General features: G+C 55.7%; 3 protein-coding genes across 3 annotated transcripts; all 3 read right to left on the bottom strand.

Moving 5' to 3' along the window:
- Positions 1-1,053: 1,053 nt before the first annotated feature.
- On the bottom strand, positions 1,054-4,318 carry MOGAT3 (monoacylglycerol O-acyltransferase 3). Its single transcript, XM_053655318.1, has 7 exons — positions 3,917-4,318; positions 3,575-3,682; positions 3,417-3,487; positions 2,936-3,140; positions 2,452-2,626; positions 1,469-1,671; positions 1,054-1,384 (listed from the first exon to the last, which is right to left on the bottom strand). Exons 1-7 carry the CDS (start codon positions 4,305-4,307, stop codon positions 1,230-1,232), a joined length of 1,308 nt encoding a protein of 435 aa, XP_053511293.1. The 5' UTR covers positions 4,308-4,318; the 3' UTR covers positions 1,054-1,229.
- Positions 4,319-4,613: 295 nt separating this feature from the next.
- On the bottom strand, positions 4,614-6,529 carry LOC119044720 (2-acylglycerol O-acyltransferase 2-B-like). Its single transcript, XM_053655320.1, is given in 7 exon segments — positions 4,614-4,781; positions 5,012-5,092; positions 5,095-5,204; positions 5,311-5,485; positions 5,675-5,879; positions 6,006-6,184; positions 6,379-6,529. Coding segments are annotated over 7 exon segments (987 nt in total). The 5' UTR covers positions 6,461-6,529; the 3' UTR covers positions 4,614-4,626.
- A 3,262-nt stretch (positions 6,530-9,791) lies between these two features.
- On the bottom strand, positions 9,792-17,610 carry PLOD3 (procollagen-lysine,2-oxoglutarate 5-dioxygenase 3). Its single transcript, XM_037139207.2, has 19 exons — positions 17,087-17,610; positions 16,621-16,712; positions 16,341-16,477; positions 16,070-16,233; positions 15,816-15,928; positions 15,581-15,644; positions 15,006-15,103; positions 14,616-14,717; positions 14,317-14,442; positions 14,009-14,130; positions 13,623-13,727; positions 13,384-13,509; positions 12,979-13,120; positions 12,786-12,899; positions 12,528-12,596; positions 11,732-11,836; positions 10,982-11,128; positions 10,596-10,721; positions 9,792-10,235 (listed from the first exon to the last, which is right to left on the bottom strand). Exons 1-19 carry the CDS (start codon positions 17,211-17,213, stop codon positions 10,080-10,082), a joined length of 2,235 nt encoding a protein of 744 aa, XP_036995102.2. The 5' UTR covers positions 17,214-17,610; the 3' UTR covers positions 9,792-10,079.
- Between the last annotated feature and the right edge of the window lie 21 nt (positions 17,611-17,631).

Here is a 17,631-nt window from a genome sequence, read left to right as displayed (position 1 = left end):
AGTCCCACCTCTTTCTACTCCGCCTTCTCCAACTGCCACTTCTGGGCAAGCAGTCAGCTCACTTGCAATCAGCCCTTGCTAGAGGATAGTTCCCACCCCTAGATGAAGATCCAAGTGTCGATTATGAACTAGTTATTTCTAGGTACTAAGTTAAAATGAATATAGAACTTATCACTTGAGAATGACCCAGGTAAATCATGGAACTGCCAAGATTCTTACCCAGGGAAAGTCTGGATTCTTATCCAAGAGAAAATTCTCTCACTGAGTAAATTTTAGGAAAGTGGGAGAAGTTGCATTCCAATTCCATTTGAACAAGTTAATCTTGTTTAAATACAGACATAATGCCAGTCAACAAATAGGACTGACAAAAGTCAGTGGTTTCTATGACTACATAAGGACCCTCAGGCCATTTGATCTGATTGTTTCATTTGACTGACGCCATACCTATAATGATGAGGATGCTAGCAAACTCTCATTGACTCATTTTGCCAATCTCTTTTCTAAGCCCCTAAATCTGAATTCTTCAATCTTCACAGTAGTCCTACGCTTATTAAGCAAATGAGTAAATGGTGACCTAGTGCTGGGCTTGCAGTAGGGCTTACTGCTGGTAAAACAAATCCTTGCTTCATCAGATCTCCCAGCCCCAAGGAAACTTCAAGGATGAGGTGGGGGTACAGAAGCAAGCTATGCACTTAACTATCTTTTCTACCACTAGGGTCCTTCCATTCTCTGTACTATCAGGTACCCTGGACCAAGCTCAGCTTTTCTCGTAGTATCCCACTATCCACACTATCTTTTCCACTTACCTAAATCCTGCTTATCCTTCAAGGTCTACCCCTCTCGCAGCCGCCCTCCCCAACTTAGTCCAAATGCCTCTTAGCTAAGCAGATGACTACAGTTACAGAGGGAGAAGGGGCTCAGCAAAGAGAAGAGACTTATGAAAGTTCACACAGCAGAATTAATTCTCACTGGAAGAAGAATTTAGGGTCCCAATACCCAATCTAAGGCAGCAATTCTGTAGCACGTTAGGATGGGTGCTGATTATGCCTGGGCATGCTAACTCCCAGAGCCAGAATGTCAGCCCTGAAAGCAGCTGACCCTACAAAGTAGTGGTGGGAGAGAACTAGCTTTTATTGGAGGATCAGACATGGCAGTAGATGGGGGGGTCTCATTGCACTGAGATCAGGAAGGAGCTCAGGCGTGGAGGTGGGGCAGGAGCAGGGCCAGGGCTACTCGATGGTGAGGTGAGTAGAAGCAGGGACACCACAGCTTTCCTTGTGTTCCTCAAACAGTTGCTGCAGAGCCTTCATGTAGAGCTTGTGGTAGTGGTCAACTTCCTCATCGGTGGGGTGAAGGCACTGGGGCACCGGGATGGGGCGGCCCACTGCAGGGAGAGGGAAGACAGGTGAGGAGAGGCCTGTGCCCACACAGCCGATGGCAGCTTTCTTCCCTGGAAATGAGGACTCACCCACAGTGGTGATGGGCATAGGGAAGGGCAGAAAGCCACAAAAGTTAGCAGAGAAGAGACTGCGGCCCCAGAAGATGCAAGGAGAAAAGCCCGTGAACTTCTTGAAGGTGCTCTGGCACAGGTGCTGCCAGGAGTCTTGGGCAAAAACCTTATGTCTGAAGATATCATTCTCCCCGAAGGAGTACACAGGCACCAGGGAGGCCCTGGGAAGGAGGGGCAACAGAGAAGAGTGGTGGTCAGGCCTGCAGCTCCTGGGACCCCAGAGAATAGCATACCCCTCTTCACACCTCATGATTCCACTTTCCAAGGCCTTTAAAGCAAATGACAACAGCTACAGAGAAAGATATGGAAGAGGAGACTCCCATTTCCTGAGAAATGATTGTGTGCTGAACCTTCCTGTATACATTTCTTCATCTGGTATTACAACTGCATCACTCAAGGCAGGGGTTAACTCTGTTTCGCAGGTAAAGATATATGACTAAGGTCTTGCTTTTCAAATAGTGTCAGAGAAGGATTTGAACCCCATGCTTCTGATCTGAAGAGTCTATTTGTACAATGACCTTGACTCTCTGGGAGTGAGAGGAAGCCTGGAAAATGGACGTAGTGCTTAGTACAGAGTAAACACTCAAGCACTGACACAAACGCCTTCTGGTTTAGGGCACAGTGTGAACTCTGGGAACACACAACCCACCCCACAGGGAGCTGGATATGTAGGGATGGAGAGTGTGCAACCCCAGACACACTGTGAAGTTCTGACCATTAAAAGCAGACTTGACCCTGGCTGGCGAGGCTCAGTGGATTGAGTACCAGCCTGCGAGAGTCAATCTCTCACACGCTGATGTTTCTCTCCCCCTCTCTCTCCATCCCTTCCTCTCTCTCTAAAAAACAAAATAAAACTTTTAAAAAGATAAAAGTAATAAATAAAATCTGAAAAAAAAAAAAAAAGAGAGCAGCCTTGGACTGGGCACCAGCACCCCACTCACCCATGCCTCAGTGCCAGGTGCACAAAGCCTTTGCGATTCTGGAGAACAAGGCGATGCTCCCCTGGGATTGCATGCAGGGCCTCCTGGGCACCCCCAACCATGATGATCACGGCCTGCCCAAGCTGGGGCTGTGACAGAATAAAGTCCAGGGCCTGGCGGTTTGCAGAACACATTCCTGCAGGTATGAGGCGGTGGGGCAGTCACTACCTCCTCCTTGGCTCCCAAGCCCCTTACCTTATCCTTTAGACTCTGAAGGGTGAGCACTACATCCCATTCCTTCCAAACTCCCCTCTCCACCGTACCCATGTCTCTGTGCCCTGTGGTACCTGCTCCAGCAAGGACACCGCTCCAAAGCTGTTCACTGATGCTGTCTGGGAACCTGGCCCATGTTCAGGCCACTTCAGCTCAGGCCAGATCCCTGAGCTGAGTGGGTGGGGGCTACCCTGGCTGGAGGGCACCTCCTCCCACTCAGCTGGCAACTCACCAAGGGATGTGATGTAGTCACGATAGAATGGGAGGTGGAAGAGAAAGTTCAGCGCAACTACTGAGGGCCGAAGCCCAGGAAACAGCTGGGAGAAACCGGTGCCCTCCGTGGCGAAATTACAGATGCTTCCAATGCACATGATCCCATGTGGGTGAGAGCCAAACACATAATTCCGGTCAGGGGGCAGCTCTACTGTTTTCACCAGCTTTGGGGTGTTGGGCAAAATGAGGGGAAGAAAGCATAGAAGTCAGCTCACCCATTGAAAAGTGTTTCCTCCCACCCCAACAGACTTCAGAGTTCAAGGTCCTAGAATGGGGTCAAGAGCAGAGGGGGCCCACTCTTGAACACCATTCCATCACCTCTCCCATTGCCTTAGCTTTGGCAGCTGGGGCTCAGGCTCCAGCACAGGGAGTGGTGAATAGGTGGGAGAGGGGAGGGAAAGGGAGGAAGCAGAGAGTCTCTCTGGAGGGTAACCTTTTACCTTGATAGGATAATAATCTCCTAGATGTTTCCAAATTGTCCAGTTCCTTACCCACTCAAACCGCCTTCCACCTTGGGGCAGAGAGACAGGGGTGGAAGCAGCCCCAGGGACACCAAGCTGCTGTTTCTCACTGCACCAATCCCCTTTCCAGAACTCACCTTGGCTGGGTGTGTTCCGGTCTAGGAAGAGCCATGCCAAGTAGAGAACAGAAAATGGCCAGAGAGATGTGAAGAGGAGGCAGAATAAAAGAAGGGTTGCGAAAAGACCTGGGTGAAAGAGGAGAAAGAAAAACTAGTAAGCTTTTGAAACCGTCATTTCATCCAGGTTCCTTTCCTCCACCCTCACATATCTTATCCTCCTGCTACCTCTCATCCCCAATCAACCTTCTCCCCTTCTCTTGGCCCTCAGGCATCCAGGTGAGTGGAACTCTAGCCTTTCTTCTCCTAGTCCTTTCTCCCCCTGCAGACCTCAGGCACTCATGCCTCTCCCACTCTTCGCACCCAGGAAGAGGTAAACTAGCACGTAGTGGTAGGTGCTCGCTACTTCCAGCCAATGCTTCTGCTGGGTTTTCATGGTGCAGAAGGGCTGCAGGAAAGTGGAGACTCCTATCCCGGTAGCTGTCCTCTGCCAGCAGGTCTCCAGCACCCGGAGGACAAAAGAGGAAAGTTCCCGCAGGTGTCTGGGAGGGCTTTCTGGTCCAGGGGCGGAGCCTTTGGGACCTCCCACCCGGCCTGCGCGCGGGCAGGTGGAGTTGTGGATGAGGAAATCTTTGACCCTGATGTCTCCAAGCCGTTCTGAGACTGATCTTCGAGCTTCCAGAGTCTGTGAGCCTGGGCTGGCTGCTGGGCCGGTGGGAGGGAGGGGCTGTGTGAGGGAGGTGAGGCAACCCATGTGCGGAACGGACTGGGAACACGCTGGAGAGCTCGGGGACAGGGCCCCCGAAGCAGTCTGAGCTCGAGTGGAGCCCAACGGGCCCTTGATGCCTGCCGGGGATCTATTCGAAGGACTCCGGGCGTGTCAAGGCCAACCGGAGCTTCAGCCAGGAGGGGAAGGAGCCCGTAGGAGATGGGGATGGGCTTCTGCGTGCGCGCAAATCTCCCCCGCTGTGCACAAACACACAAACACCCATTGTCTGTTCCCACCTTTAATTCCAATACCCCTTTCCCCAGTCACGGAGGCATCCAGTAAGAAGTGGGAGGCGGCGGTGCGCCTAGGTGAGGACGAGGTGCCGGTCAGCCGGGACCCGTAGCGCCCCTTGTGCTCTTACGAACAGCCGCGTGAGTCTCTCCACGTATAGCGCGTGCAGCGCGTCCACCTGTGCCCGGCTGGGCCGCGGGCTCCGCTGCACCGGGATTGGGGCCCCTACTGTGAGCGGATGGGGAGACAGCGGTCGCTGGGACTGCCTCTCCCCTTCCCTCCCGCCTGCAGCAACCCGTCGGGAATAGAGGTCACGGCCCCAGCGGTTGTCAAAGGTCAGCCACGGGGGCGAGGCCTGCGTGTCCCACACAGCCAGGGTTACGGGCCCCAACCAGCGGCCATCCAGGGGGACGCGTGCAAGGGCTGAGCGGCCAAGGAGTGGGAGGGCCCTGGCTCACCTACGGTGTAGACTGGTGTGCGAAAGGTCAGGGGGAGGCCCAGGCGGCCGTGGAACAGGTGGAACAGCAGCAGGGCCACGCTAGCACCCACTGCAGCGCTTCCTGAGCCCTCCGCACCCAGGAGCCGGGTGGGTTCGGGAACTGCTGGAAGAGCTCGTTCTCCCCAAAAGAGAAGACAGGCACCAGAGAGGCCCTGGGCGAGTAGAGGCACACCTGACTCTGGGCCCAGGGCGCACGCTGTTCTGCTCCTTCACAGGGTAATCCAGGGTGTGCCCCTCGGGCCGCCGGCGCTTCCTCACCCGTGTTCCAGCGCCAACTTGACAAATCCCTTCTGATTCCGGATTCGGAGACTCAACGCTCCAGGCTTTGCCTCCAGTGACTCCAGGGGCCCTCCTACAGCCAGGACGGCCACCTGGCCGCCCCCAGGCCGGGACAGCAGATAAGCGGCGCGAGCTTTGGCGGAGGACACCAAACCTGGGGAAAGGCAGAAGCTGGGGAAGTGGGGTTGGGGGGCGGCCGATGCCTGTGTCTTCCAGAGGAGAGGAGGGAGAGGAGGGGCGGATAGTGCTGGGACCAGAAGTGCCGCCCCGCCCACGGGAGGAATGGAGGTAAGAGGTGACAGCAGGGATTAGGGCTCCAGAGCTGGGGCTCCCCACTCCTCACCACTACACATGATGTAGTCCCGGAAGAGAGGTAGATGAAACCAACAGGGTAGCATGAGCAGGTGCGGGCAGAGGCCGGGGAAGGTGCGTGAGAAGCTTGTGGCCTCTCTGCAGAAGTTGCTGAAGGCTCCAATGACCAGGATGCCTTGAGGATGGAAGCCGAAGAGATAGTTGTGGGAGGGATCCAACTCCGCGGTTTTAACCAGCTGGGGGGCAGAGGGTGAACACCCAACCCAGACGAGGAGATTGGACTTTTGGGAATGACGGTCGGAAGTGTCTATTCTGTCTCCAACAGGACCCCAACATGACTCCCGGTTCCTGGGGACCCTCACCGAGATGGGGAAGTAGTCCCGGAAGTGTCTCCAGGTGGCCCAGTTGCGGACCCAGGCAGATCGATGACCTCCTGCCTGTGGGGTGTCCCTGTCTCCACAGAGCCAGACCAGGTAGAGGAACGCTAGGGTCCAGGCCCCACCTAGTAGTGCAAGGAGCAGCAGGGCCAAGCACACCTGGGCTGGAGAATGGGAAAGGGGGTTTCAGGACCCAGGCGTTTAAGTCCCAGGTTTCCTCTTTGACCCCTCTCCTGTCCCACCTAATTCGTTTGCACTCCTTCAAGGACCCTGGAGATCCTGCTCCGCCTCCCTTCCTTGTTGTAATGGGGAAGCAGAGCTCCAGGTGTGTGTGAGGAGGTTTGGTTCAAGGACTCACCCAGCGCCAAGAAGGAGGAGACCCATTGCAGGACAGCAAACACTTGGAGACACCTGTGGAAGTGGCTGCAAGAGGCTGGCATTTTGTAGAGGGGAGCTGCACAGGGGCCACCTTGGGCTCTTAAACACACTCCTTTTGGCCCAACCCATTGGCCTTGACTCCTAGCCCTGGTTCCACCCCAGTTACGTCTCCTTTGCTGACTGGCCCACTAGGCTCTGCTGAGCCCCACTACCAGAGCTCTGGGAAAAAGCAGGGTGGGGGTGGTGGAGTGAGTTTGAGGAAGGTGTTTGGACTTTGTGGCTGTCAGGACCTTCCCCTCTCTGGCAAGAGCCAGCTAGTGGAGGTTTGGGACAGTGACTGGGAAAGGATGGGGAGGGGGAGGCATGTTTCCAGAGTGCTGTGTACTGTGAATAACAGGGCTCCCAGTGCAAGTGAGAGCCACTTGAAAACCCCTTAGTCAGCCTAGGACTGGGTGCAGAGCCCCTCCAGAGGGAAGGACTTTGTGGGTAAATCATAGGATCAGTGAGCCCCTCCAGAGGGCCCACTCACAGCGGGCACGCCCTCCAAGTGGGCCGGAGCCAGTCCTCACTATCACCATGGCCCTACGCAGCAATGACCAGAGGTCTGTGGGAGCTGGCACCTTCTCCAGGTCAGGGAATGTCACTCTTTTCTTTTCTTTTCTTTTCTTTTCTTTTCTTTTCTTTTCTTTTCTTTTCTTTTCTTTTCTTTTCTTTTCTTTTCTTTTCTTTTCTTTTCTTTTCTTTTCTTTTCTTTTCTTTTCTCTTCGCTTCTCTTCGCTTCTCTTCTCTTCTCTTTTTTCTTTTCTTTCTCCTTCCTTCCTTCCTTCCTTCCTTCCTTCCTTCCTTCCTTCCTTCCTTCCTTCCTTCCTTCCTTCCTTCCTTCCTCCAAATTCCAGGTGCACTAAATGCCAACATCACTACTATACCTGACTCTGGTTGTGATGTCGCTGCCTCTTCAAACTTTAGTATGTCCTATATATATATTTTTGACTTTGTGGTTAAAGATTTTATTTACTTACTTTTAGAGGGAGAGAAACGTCAATGTGCAGGAGATACATCTACTGGTTGCCTCTTGCACGCCCCCTACTGGGGACCAAGCCCACACCCAAGGCGTGTGCCCTGACTGGGAATCAAACCAGTGACCCGTTGCTTTGCAGGCCAGCACTCAATCCACTGAGCCACACCAGCCAGGGCCAGTCCTGTATTTGAAAAACATTTTTTTGTTGTTGTTGAAAGCCAGACATAATGTACTAGGTAAAATAGGCCTTTAGTGATGTGGTGGGAAGGCGTGAGGAAGGGGACGCATTCTACAGGCCTAAGACTAAGGTCTTGGTGGTTGAGTGAGCCTGTGCCCTGGGCTGTGTGCTCCCTGCAGGCTGCTCAGGGTAGGTAGAGGGGGCCGAGTTGGACACTGCCCTTTCTCTAGGTTTGTCAAGCTCTGATAAAACTCCAATGTGTTAGGCTGCAGTAACATAGTGTCTCCTGAGGTCAGGCCTTGTTAGGGACAGGATGCGCTGGCAGAGGGAGTGCGCCGTGTCAGGAGAGTCTGATGCACACACCATCAGGGGTCTCTGTTGCTGCTCTCCTAGTGTAGCATATTTTCCCTCCATCACAGTGATTTCCTGATGAAGGTCTCCCCTAAACTGTAAGCAACAAGAGGTGAGTAATGTGCTCATCACTGCAGTCCTTGTGCTGGGTGCCTGGTGCTGGGAGAGGCTCTGTGGGGAAACGCACCCCCTGGAGGGGACAGGATGAGCCAGCTCCCAATGCCCAGGACCCACTGCTCAGGCGGAGCCACACTTTCTGTCCCATTCTCGTGCAGCCTTCCTCATCCAGGACCTCACCAGGAGGTGTTTTCTTCTGCCCCTACTTAGCCCACTTCCATCTACAGGGCATGAGATGAAGGCAGGGTTGGGGGTGGGGCCAGGGTGAGATGAACTTAAAAGTCTGGCCAGAGAAGTGCTCAGTCCACATGGTAAGGTGACCCATGCACTCTGGTGACTGACCCCACATGCCCCCAGGAAGGAAGGCTTCTTAGGGAACTTTTCCTGGGGGGTCCAGGCAGGAGGTAGGAAATGTCCAGGATCAGGTGAACAGGACTTCTTGGTTTTTAAAAGGCTTTTTCTGCAAGGGAACAGTTGGGAGATAAATTCAGTAAGGTAGGCTGGTTGGTACAAGGCTGGGAAAGACCAAGCTGAAGGGGCAGGCACAGCCTGCTGTTCTCAGGGTTCCCGGGTGGAGGGGTCTTGGCAAGAGCTTGACAGCCCCCTAGAGGCTGGAGGCAAGACTTGCTCTCAGGTCTCATCTGTGGGTGGTGAGGTGTGGTTCCAACATTTCATTTGGGACATTGAAATTTGAATGTCATATCATTTCCACCTGTCACAAAATATGATTTTGTTTCTTTCAACCATTTAATAATATAAACACTTTCGACCCTGGCTGATGTGGCTCAGTGGATTGAGCGCCAGCCTGTGAATCAAGGGGTCACAGGTTCAATTCCCGGTCAGGGCACATGTCTGGGTTGCTGGCTGGGTCCCCAGTGGGGGGCGCGTGAGGGGCAGCCACACTCTCCTCTTTCTCCCTCCCTTCCCCTCTCCCTAAAATAAATAAACTTAAAAAAAAGAAAGTAAAAGTGTAAACACTTTGGACTCTGGCCAGTGTGGCTCAATTGGTTGGGCACTGTTCAGCAAAGCAAAAAGGCACCCGTTCAATTCCAGGTCAGGGTGCATGCCCGCAACGCGGGTTGGCTCCCAGGTCATCCCAGTTTGGGGCACCTGTGAGAGGCAGCGGATCGGTGTTTCTCTCTCACATCGATGTTTCTCTCCCTTTTTCCCTCCCTTCCCCTCTCTCCAAGAATAAATAAAATCTTTGAAAAATAATAAATAAAAGTGTAAATGCTTTTGTTACTTCGCAAGTTGTGAGGTCTCTTTTCCAGGGCTACTTCATATTCCTCTTCCAGGAAGTTTTCCTTGGAATGACCCACGAGGGCTTTCCCTTTCCTGACACCCCACGACAAAAAGCTCAGGTCTCCCCAGAGGCAGTTAAGGCCCCAGCCTGCCTTCCCTCCTAGGACACGTGCCTCCAAGGAGCCTTCCTTCTCTGAGCACCTTCCCTGAAGCCCAGCTCGTGGACATGCTACTCCACCCTTAATGTCAAGGAGAAATGCCATCAAGTGATGAGAGAATCAGGGAGAAGTGTGTGGGGGCTGGGCGGGGGTGACCTTCCACTGAAACTGACAGTGAGGTCTTTTTGGTTTGGCCCTTCTGAGGTAATTCCCCAGCTTGGTCAATAGGTTCTTTTTCTCTGGAGTAACTCCAGTCTCTTTCTACTCCAGATGGCAGGAGGGGTTCAAGGTCAACAGGTAGGTGAAAGACAATAAATGGATTCAAGAATTACAAATCCTCCTTTATTGGGAGTGAGGCTAAGAAACAATAAATTATCACATGGGGAACCTCCCCCAGAAACTCTTTCTCCACGAACCCTCAGGGGCTGAGGGGAGGCTCAAGTGGGCTCCAGGAGCTTCCTGAGACAGCTGTGTGGTGTGGGAGACACGGGGGTGAGACATTCAGTCCCAGACACACCGGACGCACACTCAGTGAGCAAGGAGCCAGACGGGTGCCCTCGGGGAGTAGGGCACAAGAAGGCACGATGGCAGGAGAGGTTTGGTAGAGTGGCTGAACGTCAGGGGTCGACAAAGGACACCATGATGTAGCGAGTGCCCCTCGTGGTGGGCAGCCCCTCGTGGTAGTGGGTGAGACGGCCAGGGTGCAGGAGCCCCCAGCCCTTCCGAGGGGCTGAGATCACACAGTCATAGCGCAGGAAGCGGCAGCCACCTCCCTGGGAAGGGGACAGAAGGGGACAGTGAGAAGATATGGGGTTGGCAACAGACAGATACAAGGACACATGAGGCAGATCAAAAAGATAAAGGAGGGGGGAGGCAGGGGGTTTGGGGAGACACAGGAGGAAGGAGGAGGACGCCAGCCTAGAAGCGATCCGAGAGAGGGTACCAGTGAAGAAACCGGGGAATGCGCAGGGTGCAGGCTGAGGGCAGGGAGGGTGACTGAGGGCTGCGTGTGGGGCAGACACAGGGTCCCAGTAAGAGGCAGACACAGGGTCCCAGTGGATGAGAGAGAGAGAGAGAGAGTGTGTGTAGGGACCCTGGTGGTACACTGAAACAGGAAGACACTAGGGGCGCACCTCATAATCCAGGCCCTTGTGGTTAAGGGCAACATTGAGAGTAAAGGTGGATGAATCATGATGCGGCCGTAGAGAGGGCTGTTCATCTGGCCGGTAGCGGACCACAAAGTTCATCACTGCCCGGGTCTGGGGGGACACAAGAAATGAGGGTGGAGGGATGACCCTCAGGTTGAGGGACCCTTCTAAGGAGGTGACAGCCCCTGTCCAGGGAGTGGGAGTGGCTGTAGGGGCTGGGCAGGCTCCCTCTGGGGCGGCTCTCCTGTGGTATTTCTTTCCATGGGACCCCAAATGCTATAGGGGACACACGAGTGCTGCGTGGAAACTCCCAGTTTGCACCGGGGTGTGGGAAGTTTGAAGGGGCAAGGGTAGCAGGAGCGGCAGCCCACCTTGGTGTGGTAGCCTGGGAATAGCTTCTCGGTCATGGGCCCCACGTATGTCCTCAGCAGCTGCAGCCACTGGTCCTCATAGCCCACCTGCTTCATGTGGATGTCCACAGTGGGCACGTTCTCGTAGCCTCCGGCCAGTCTGGAGTCCTGTGCACAGTGGGAACTGAGCCCCTGACAGTAGTGCCAGCCCCTGTCCCATGCCCTGCTTCTCTTGCTCCCAGGCCTTAAAGCCTGTGTTCCCTCGTCTGCAACAGCCTCAACTGCTTCTTAGCTTGACTTGCTCTTACAGTCTCTTCAAGTCTGAGCTAAGACGTTACCTCTTCTGCGAAGCCCCTTGGCTTCCCCACATCATGTCTGGGCCAGGGGCCCCTCCTCCGGCTCCCATAGTAGCCTGGGCTGCTGCTGCTAACAACGGCGCGGCGGAGAGGGCGAGTACAACCTGCACAGCCCACCAGCGCATCTGCACAACCTAGGTCTGTGGCTGGCACCCAGCGCATCTGCACAACCTAGGTCTGTGGCTGGCACCCAGCGCATCTGCACAACCTAGGTCTGTGGCTGGCACCCAGCGCTGGCCCAGTAAGGATTTCCTGAATGAATAAATCAATGAGGTTGTGACCCTTACGGGTCCTCTCCCCACTGGGGACTTCCCTCTGTCCCCACTCTCCAGGTACTACTTTCCCTCCATCACACAGACCCAGCACCTCGCTCTTCCTAGAAGGCCCCGCCCCGCCCGGCTCCAGCCCCTCTCACCTCGTGCCGGCCTCCCGACCACTGGCCATAGTGCTCCATCTCCTCTACCAGCTCATCACACATTTGGTCCGACAGCAGAGGGAACCAGTACACATCTGGGCACGGCTGAGAACAGCCAGGGAAGAACAACGGGGAGAGACACTCAGGGAGGGGACGGGCAGCCAATGAAGGAGAGAAAAAGCGGGGAGCAGAAAGGGAAGCCGGGAGCTGAGAGAAGCTAGGGGAACGGATCAGAGCATGGGGTGGGTTGTGGCCAGGGCTCGGCCAGGAGAGGGTGGGCCAGACATGGAGGGAACAGCACCGAGAACACAGCATAAACGGCAAGAGAGTCCTGGGCCGCAGATTCTGGGATGGTGCTTTTCAGACTTCTTTATAAAAATGGCATTTTTGCCCTGGCTGGTGTAGCTCAGTGGATGAGCGCAGGCCTGCGAACTACATGATCGCGGTTTGATTCCCAGTCAGGGCACATGCCTGGGTTGCAGGCCAGTTCCCAGCAGGGAGGCAATCATACATTGATATTTTTCTCCTTCCCTTCCTTTCTAAAGATAAATAAATTTAAAAAATCTAAAAAACATATGGCATTTTGCCTGTAGTACCAATGTACCCAGTAGACAAGAGAGGCTCACTGACTACTACGGGGGCTGAAAGCCCATCTGCTCAGCCTTTGCCTTCATCCTGCCCAAGCAGCAAACCCTAAGGCACCTGGGGGAAGTCAGGCTGGGAACCACTAATCCGAGCAGTGGGCCCAAGTGGGTGACAGCCACCGGGACAGTCGGGAATCCTGAGTGGGGCTTACCTGTTCCACGAGCCCCTCCCCTTCAAGGGCCCGGCTGTAGTTCTCGTGAATGTACTGCTCCTTCCAGTCCTGGGGAGAAGCAGGGGAGCACACCTCCATGTGTGTCTCTGTGCTTCATCCGGTCCCACCCAGGAAGCCCCAGCACCTGGACAGCCCCTCCCTGGGCAGCAGCAGGTCCCGCAAGGGTGTGCGTGCCCACGTGCACCCTCCTACAGTGAAGGGCACTCACATTCTTTGAGCGAGGGGCCCACTACTCACTACGGGGTTGTCAAAGATCTGCCAGAGGTCGGGATGCAGGTGGTCTGTGTCGTAACGGGAAGTGGCCAGGAGTCGGCCGAACTCCTGCTGATTGCTGAGATGGAGGAAGATGCCCTGGAGTGGAGAGAGGACGTGAGAAGGAGACACAAGGGTCTCGGCTCCTCCCAGCACTGGGCCCGACTGCCCCGCTCACCTTCTCCCGCAGGCTCTTACAGAAGGCCATGTCTGGGTCAGTGTCGCTGCCCGAAAACACCTCCCTCTGGGGCAGCTCTGTCCTTAGGGTCTCCCCTCGGATCACATATGCCTGGGAAATGTAGGGCACATTCCACACGCTCCTGGAGGTACCCACACTAGGGTCAGCAAGGCGGGTGGCCCCCACAATTCTGCCCAGTTCAGCCTTGGAGGCCCTCCCCTCAGGGCACCCCACTCTCTGAGCCAGGGAGCCCTCTCACTTCCTCTGCTAAGCACTGCTAGTCGCAACCCTCTCGTGTCCCGCTCCACAGCCAGCTCCTACCCCCGATCAGAGCCATACCAGATCCCTGAGACTGTTCAGGACCAGGTGGGAGGACGAGAGGGCAGCAGCCCTGGCAGGACTCACACTCGCTTCCGCTGCACCAGCTCCACATAGTCCTCAGAGCGAGCGTAGTACTCATCAGCGCTCAGGGCTCCCCAGAAGTTGGACCACAGCTTCCCGTGGCGGGACAGCATGGGTGCTATGACCTTCCTATGAACAGGGGGAGGTGAGGAGTGGGCAGAGGAGAGCCCCATGCCCAGGGAAGGAGCAGGGGGCTTCTGGGGGACTACTTGGAGGCCCTTTGGCTAAGCCAGGAAAGTAACCTGTTCTCTTCAATGAGGATGCGCAGGGTCTGCTGGTTGGTAATGACGGCATCAGCATCTAGGCTGAAGTAGAATTCACACTTGGGGTCCTGCCGACAGCTATCCCTGGTGGGCACAGACCAACAGACAAAGGAACTGAAATTGAAGCAGGTGGGGGAGGGAGGGGACTGCAGAGGGGGAGAAACTCCCCCACTCTGGAACCCCCAGGTTATCTAGTCTGTGGAAGAAGGGCAAGGGAGGGGCAGAATGCTGGGCGGGCAGCACTGTGGGGGCCGTGGAAAAGCTGGAGGGTGGATGGCGAGGGAAGGGTGGTGCAGCAGGTGGCAGCCTCACCCCCTCCCACCCCTTTCTCCCCTACCAGTCCTCCCTGTCCAGGTTTCACTCACATGGCCATGTCCCTGGCCTCGCCTGGAGTCAGGGCCTCTTCTGGCCCCACCAGCTTCACTGCTGAGAAGTGGTCCTGGAGCTGAGGCCAGGAGTCTGCAATGTGGGGCTCGTGGTATACCTCCTGGAGATGGGAGGAAATGGGAGAGGGTGCTGAGATGGCAGAAAAGGTGGCACCTAAGGGGTGCGATGGAGAGGAGAGGAGGCGAGTGAACAGGGTGTAGGAAGCAATCTGGAGTGGGGGGAGCAGGAGTCCGTCTGGGCAGGTACCTCGGGAAGGCCATATGGGGAGGCTGCCAGGGTGTCTTACGTTGTTATGCAGGAAAAGGGTGATCCTGTCCGGGGGATAGTCCAGGAGCATCAGCCGTTGCAGGAAGCGGGGCAGGAATGGGGTAGGTTGTTCTACAAACACAGCCAGAAGCACCCGGGGGGGAGGCTGGAAGACACATGACAGGGCTCAGAGGAAAGTCCAGAACCCCTACCTGGTCTGACTTCTTCCACCCACGTGGCCAGGTTTGGGGATTCCGGAGCTCAGCCCCCCACTGCTATCCAGTACGCTCTCCCTGCATCCCCTGCTTCAATGTGTTCTCCTGCCCTACCGCTCCTCACCTGCCCCCCCGGGAGTGTCCTCTGATTCTGGTCACAGAAGCCACAGCCTCCCCCAGGAGTCCAGCCATTGGGGACATAGTTTCCCAGGTAATTCAGCTGGAGCTGTTGGGAGAGACAGAAAGAGAGGCTGAGACTGAGGAGTCCAGGACGGAACATGAGGTAGACCAGGTAGGCAAACAGGAACAAGGAAGTGAGGGAGCAGCGGACACTTAGAACTCCCATAGCACCTCTGTGGCTGGGGCTGGGGAGGACCAAGTGCTCAGAAGGGTTGGAGGTACCTTGGGGCTAGGATGAGGTCTGGGTCAGGGACAGAGGTTGTGGGACCAAGCCTGGGACAGGGTAAGGGGCAGGGACCAGGTATGGGGCTGAGGGTGTGAGTCACTGGGGCACCTTGGTGGGACCATTCCCATGCACCACAACAGGAAGCGTGTCATAGGCCACATTCCGTATTCGTACACGATTCCGATCAAACTTTAAAACCACCTCATCTGGGGAAGAAAGGTCAGGATTTAGACTCCCTCACTCTTGAAGTTGCCGAGCAGCAGATGCTTCTAAATAGGAGGGAATCTAGCTTCTCTGATAACCTCCTGGTGACCCCCTCCACTTACTACTGGTGTGACCTGGGCAAGCCACTAGCCCCTCAGAGAGGCAGTTTTCTCATCTGTAAGAGGTAGATAACCACAGACCCCAGGCCTCCTTTGTCAGATTGCTGTGTTAATGAAATTACAGAAGTAAAGCCCCCTGGCCCAGGGCCCTGACACATAGTATTTTCATAGGTGTTAGTATCATGGCCACTGCTTTTACTACTGTTAGCACTGTGCAACTTTACCTACCAGCCATTCCGATGTTTAATAAAGTTAACATAAAGGTGAGTGGAGGACCACCCCAGTTCCACCAGGAGCTCCTCCCTAATTCTGGACCCCAGCAGCCTCTCTATTTCCCGTTCTGATTGCCTTTTTGCTCACCTAACGCCCCATTGAGGTTCTGAAAGATCCGTGATTTATGATCCAGATTAAGGCTGAGTTTCTCCTGGGTGGAATGAGATGGGGCAGTTAATTCAAGAAGGGGTGAGACATCATGTCTCACTCTTTTCTCTTTACATCTTCCTCCGAACCCCTTTACCCCTTCTCTCCCATTCAGCCTGGGGTCTGCCATGCCCACAGGGCTGCAAGTGGTCACCCCTCCTCTGTCTGTCCCTACCCGCAGTCCTGGGTCCAGGTAGAGTCGAGTATAGAACAGCTGATCATCATCATCGTCCTTGTATTTCCACTGGCGGACAATTTGGTGGATGGTAGGAGCGAAGCCAATGAATCCTGTGGGAGCAGGGAGGTGCTGATTCAAAGACTCCCATGGTCCCATAAATCTGTCCTCACTCCCTCTCTGGCTCCTAGGCACCTGGAACACTCCAGACCCCACACTCTTAGCCCCTCTGCTTCAGGCACTCTGCCACTCACCACCAGAGTTGAGGAAGCGCTTCCCTGTGCCCACCTCAGGGTACTGCTCTGCCAGCCCCCACTCAGGCCAGCAGAAGCTCTCCGCAGAGAACAGCAGGCGGCTGCCACTCTGAAGGAACTTCTTCAGCAGCTCTGAGGGGCTGCCAGCCAAAATCACATCATAGCTGGCAAGGAAGGGCAGGATGAACAGACAGCCGCTAAGACCCTCAGTATCCTCACCTCCTTCCTCTTGTTTGCCCCACCCATTTCTCCCCATCTCCAGCCTCTTTACCTGTCCACAAACATGATGACCATATCCTCCTGGTCTGCATATTTCTCCATTTCCTTCTTTAGCCACCTGACCTTCTGCCCTCCACCAACGGTTCGGGCCACATCACCCCCTCGCCACTCCTCTCCCAGGCCCAGGGTCTGTGGGGGAGATCCACCATGCCAGGGAAGGATTCAGCTGCCCAGGCTCACCGTAGGGCCCCAGGCATCCAGCCCTCTGCCCACTCCTCCAGCTGGAAGCCACCCATCCCAACCTCCTAGCGCCGCAAAGGCATTCCTCTCACCCGCACTGTGTAGTTGAAGAATTCCGCTGATTGTAGGAAACGCCGGTACCCCTCGTTCTCGGCTGTGGCCACGGTGATCACTAGCAACTTCTCTGTCACCAGTTGAGAATTGGCAGTCGGGACCCACTCATCCAGCTCACTGCCCCACGTGCTCCACTCACCTCAGACCCCCCTCCCCCTCCCTCAAACTCTGCTAAAGTCCCTTGCTTCTTTTTTCCCATTCCCTCTTAAAATCTTTCCCCTGAGCAACTTCGACCCCAGTGAGAACTATGGGAGTGACACCCAGGATTCGGGGTCAATTAAAAGGGGGAGGATGAAAACAGTTCAGGGTGAGGAGCGAGTAGTTCCGTCCCAAGGAGCACGCTGGGCAGGGGAGAGACTGTCCCCCGCCGCCCCAACTTCCCCTAAGCCCCAGCCAGAAGACACGTTAGACCGGAGCTCACCCGGCACTCCCTGGGGGTTTCACCTGGGTTGACTGGGTGGCCACCCCGGGGACGGTCCGAGGCCGAGGCCGCAGCCTCAGGAGGTGGCGGTAGCAGCAGCAGTAGCAGAAACAGCAGCAGGAGCCGGAGTCCCAGGCCCCAGGAGGCCATCGCGGGAACCTGGCCGAGACCGCACACAGGCCGGCACCAGGATCCCGCTGCGTGCCTGGATCCCAACTACCGAGCGGGGAGCCTCAGGAAAGGTGATCTGGGGCTGCAGTGAGACCCAGGAGGAGCAGGGCCGGGGCTCCGCCCTGGAAAAAAGGCGTAGCCGGAGGCTACAGAAAACTCTAGATGCCGGCGCCCCAGACAGGGCAAGGATTGTCTCTGGACGCCGGCGCGCGGACTGCGCGGTGCCGGCGGAGAGGCCGCTGGGCCGCGAGGCGGAAAGAGGGGCGGGGGCTCGGGCGGGTGAGCAGGAGCTGAGGACTTTGGTCAGAGACAACCCAGCCCACCGCTCACTAGACACTTGAGGAAACTGAAACCCCGAGAGGGGAAGTGACCACTTGCGGGTCCGACGAGACGCGGA

Source organism: Artibeus jamaicensis, unplaced genomic scaffold (genome assembly GCF_021234435.1).
Source record: "Artibeus jamaicensis isolate MK-2021 breed Jamaican fruit bat unplaced genomic scaffold, CSHL_Jam_final contig_956, whole genome shotgun sequence".
NCBI classification, from domain to species: Eukaryota; Metazoa; Chordata; class Mammalia; order Chiroptera; family Phyllostomidae; genus Artibeus; species Artibeus jamaicensis.
The sequence above is the reverse complement of the archived record's forward strand: the minus strand, read 5'-3'. Positions and strand labels throughout refer to the sequence as shown.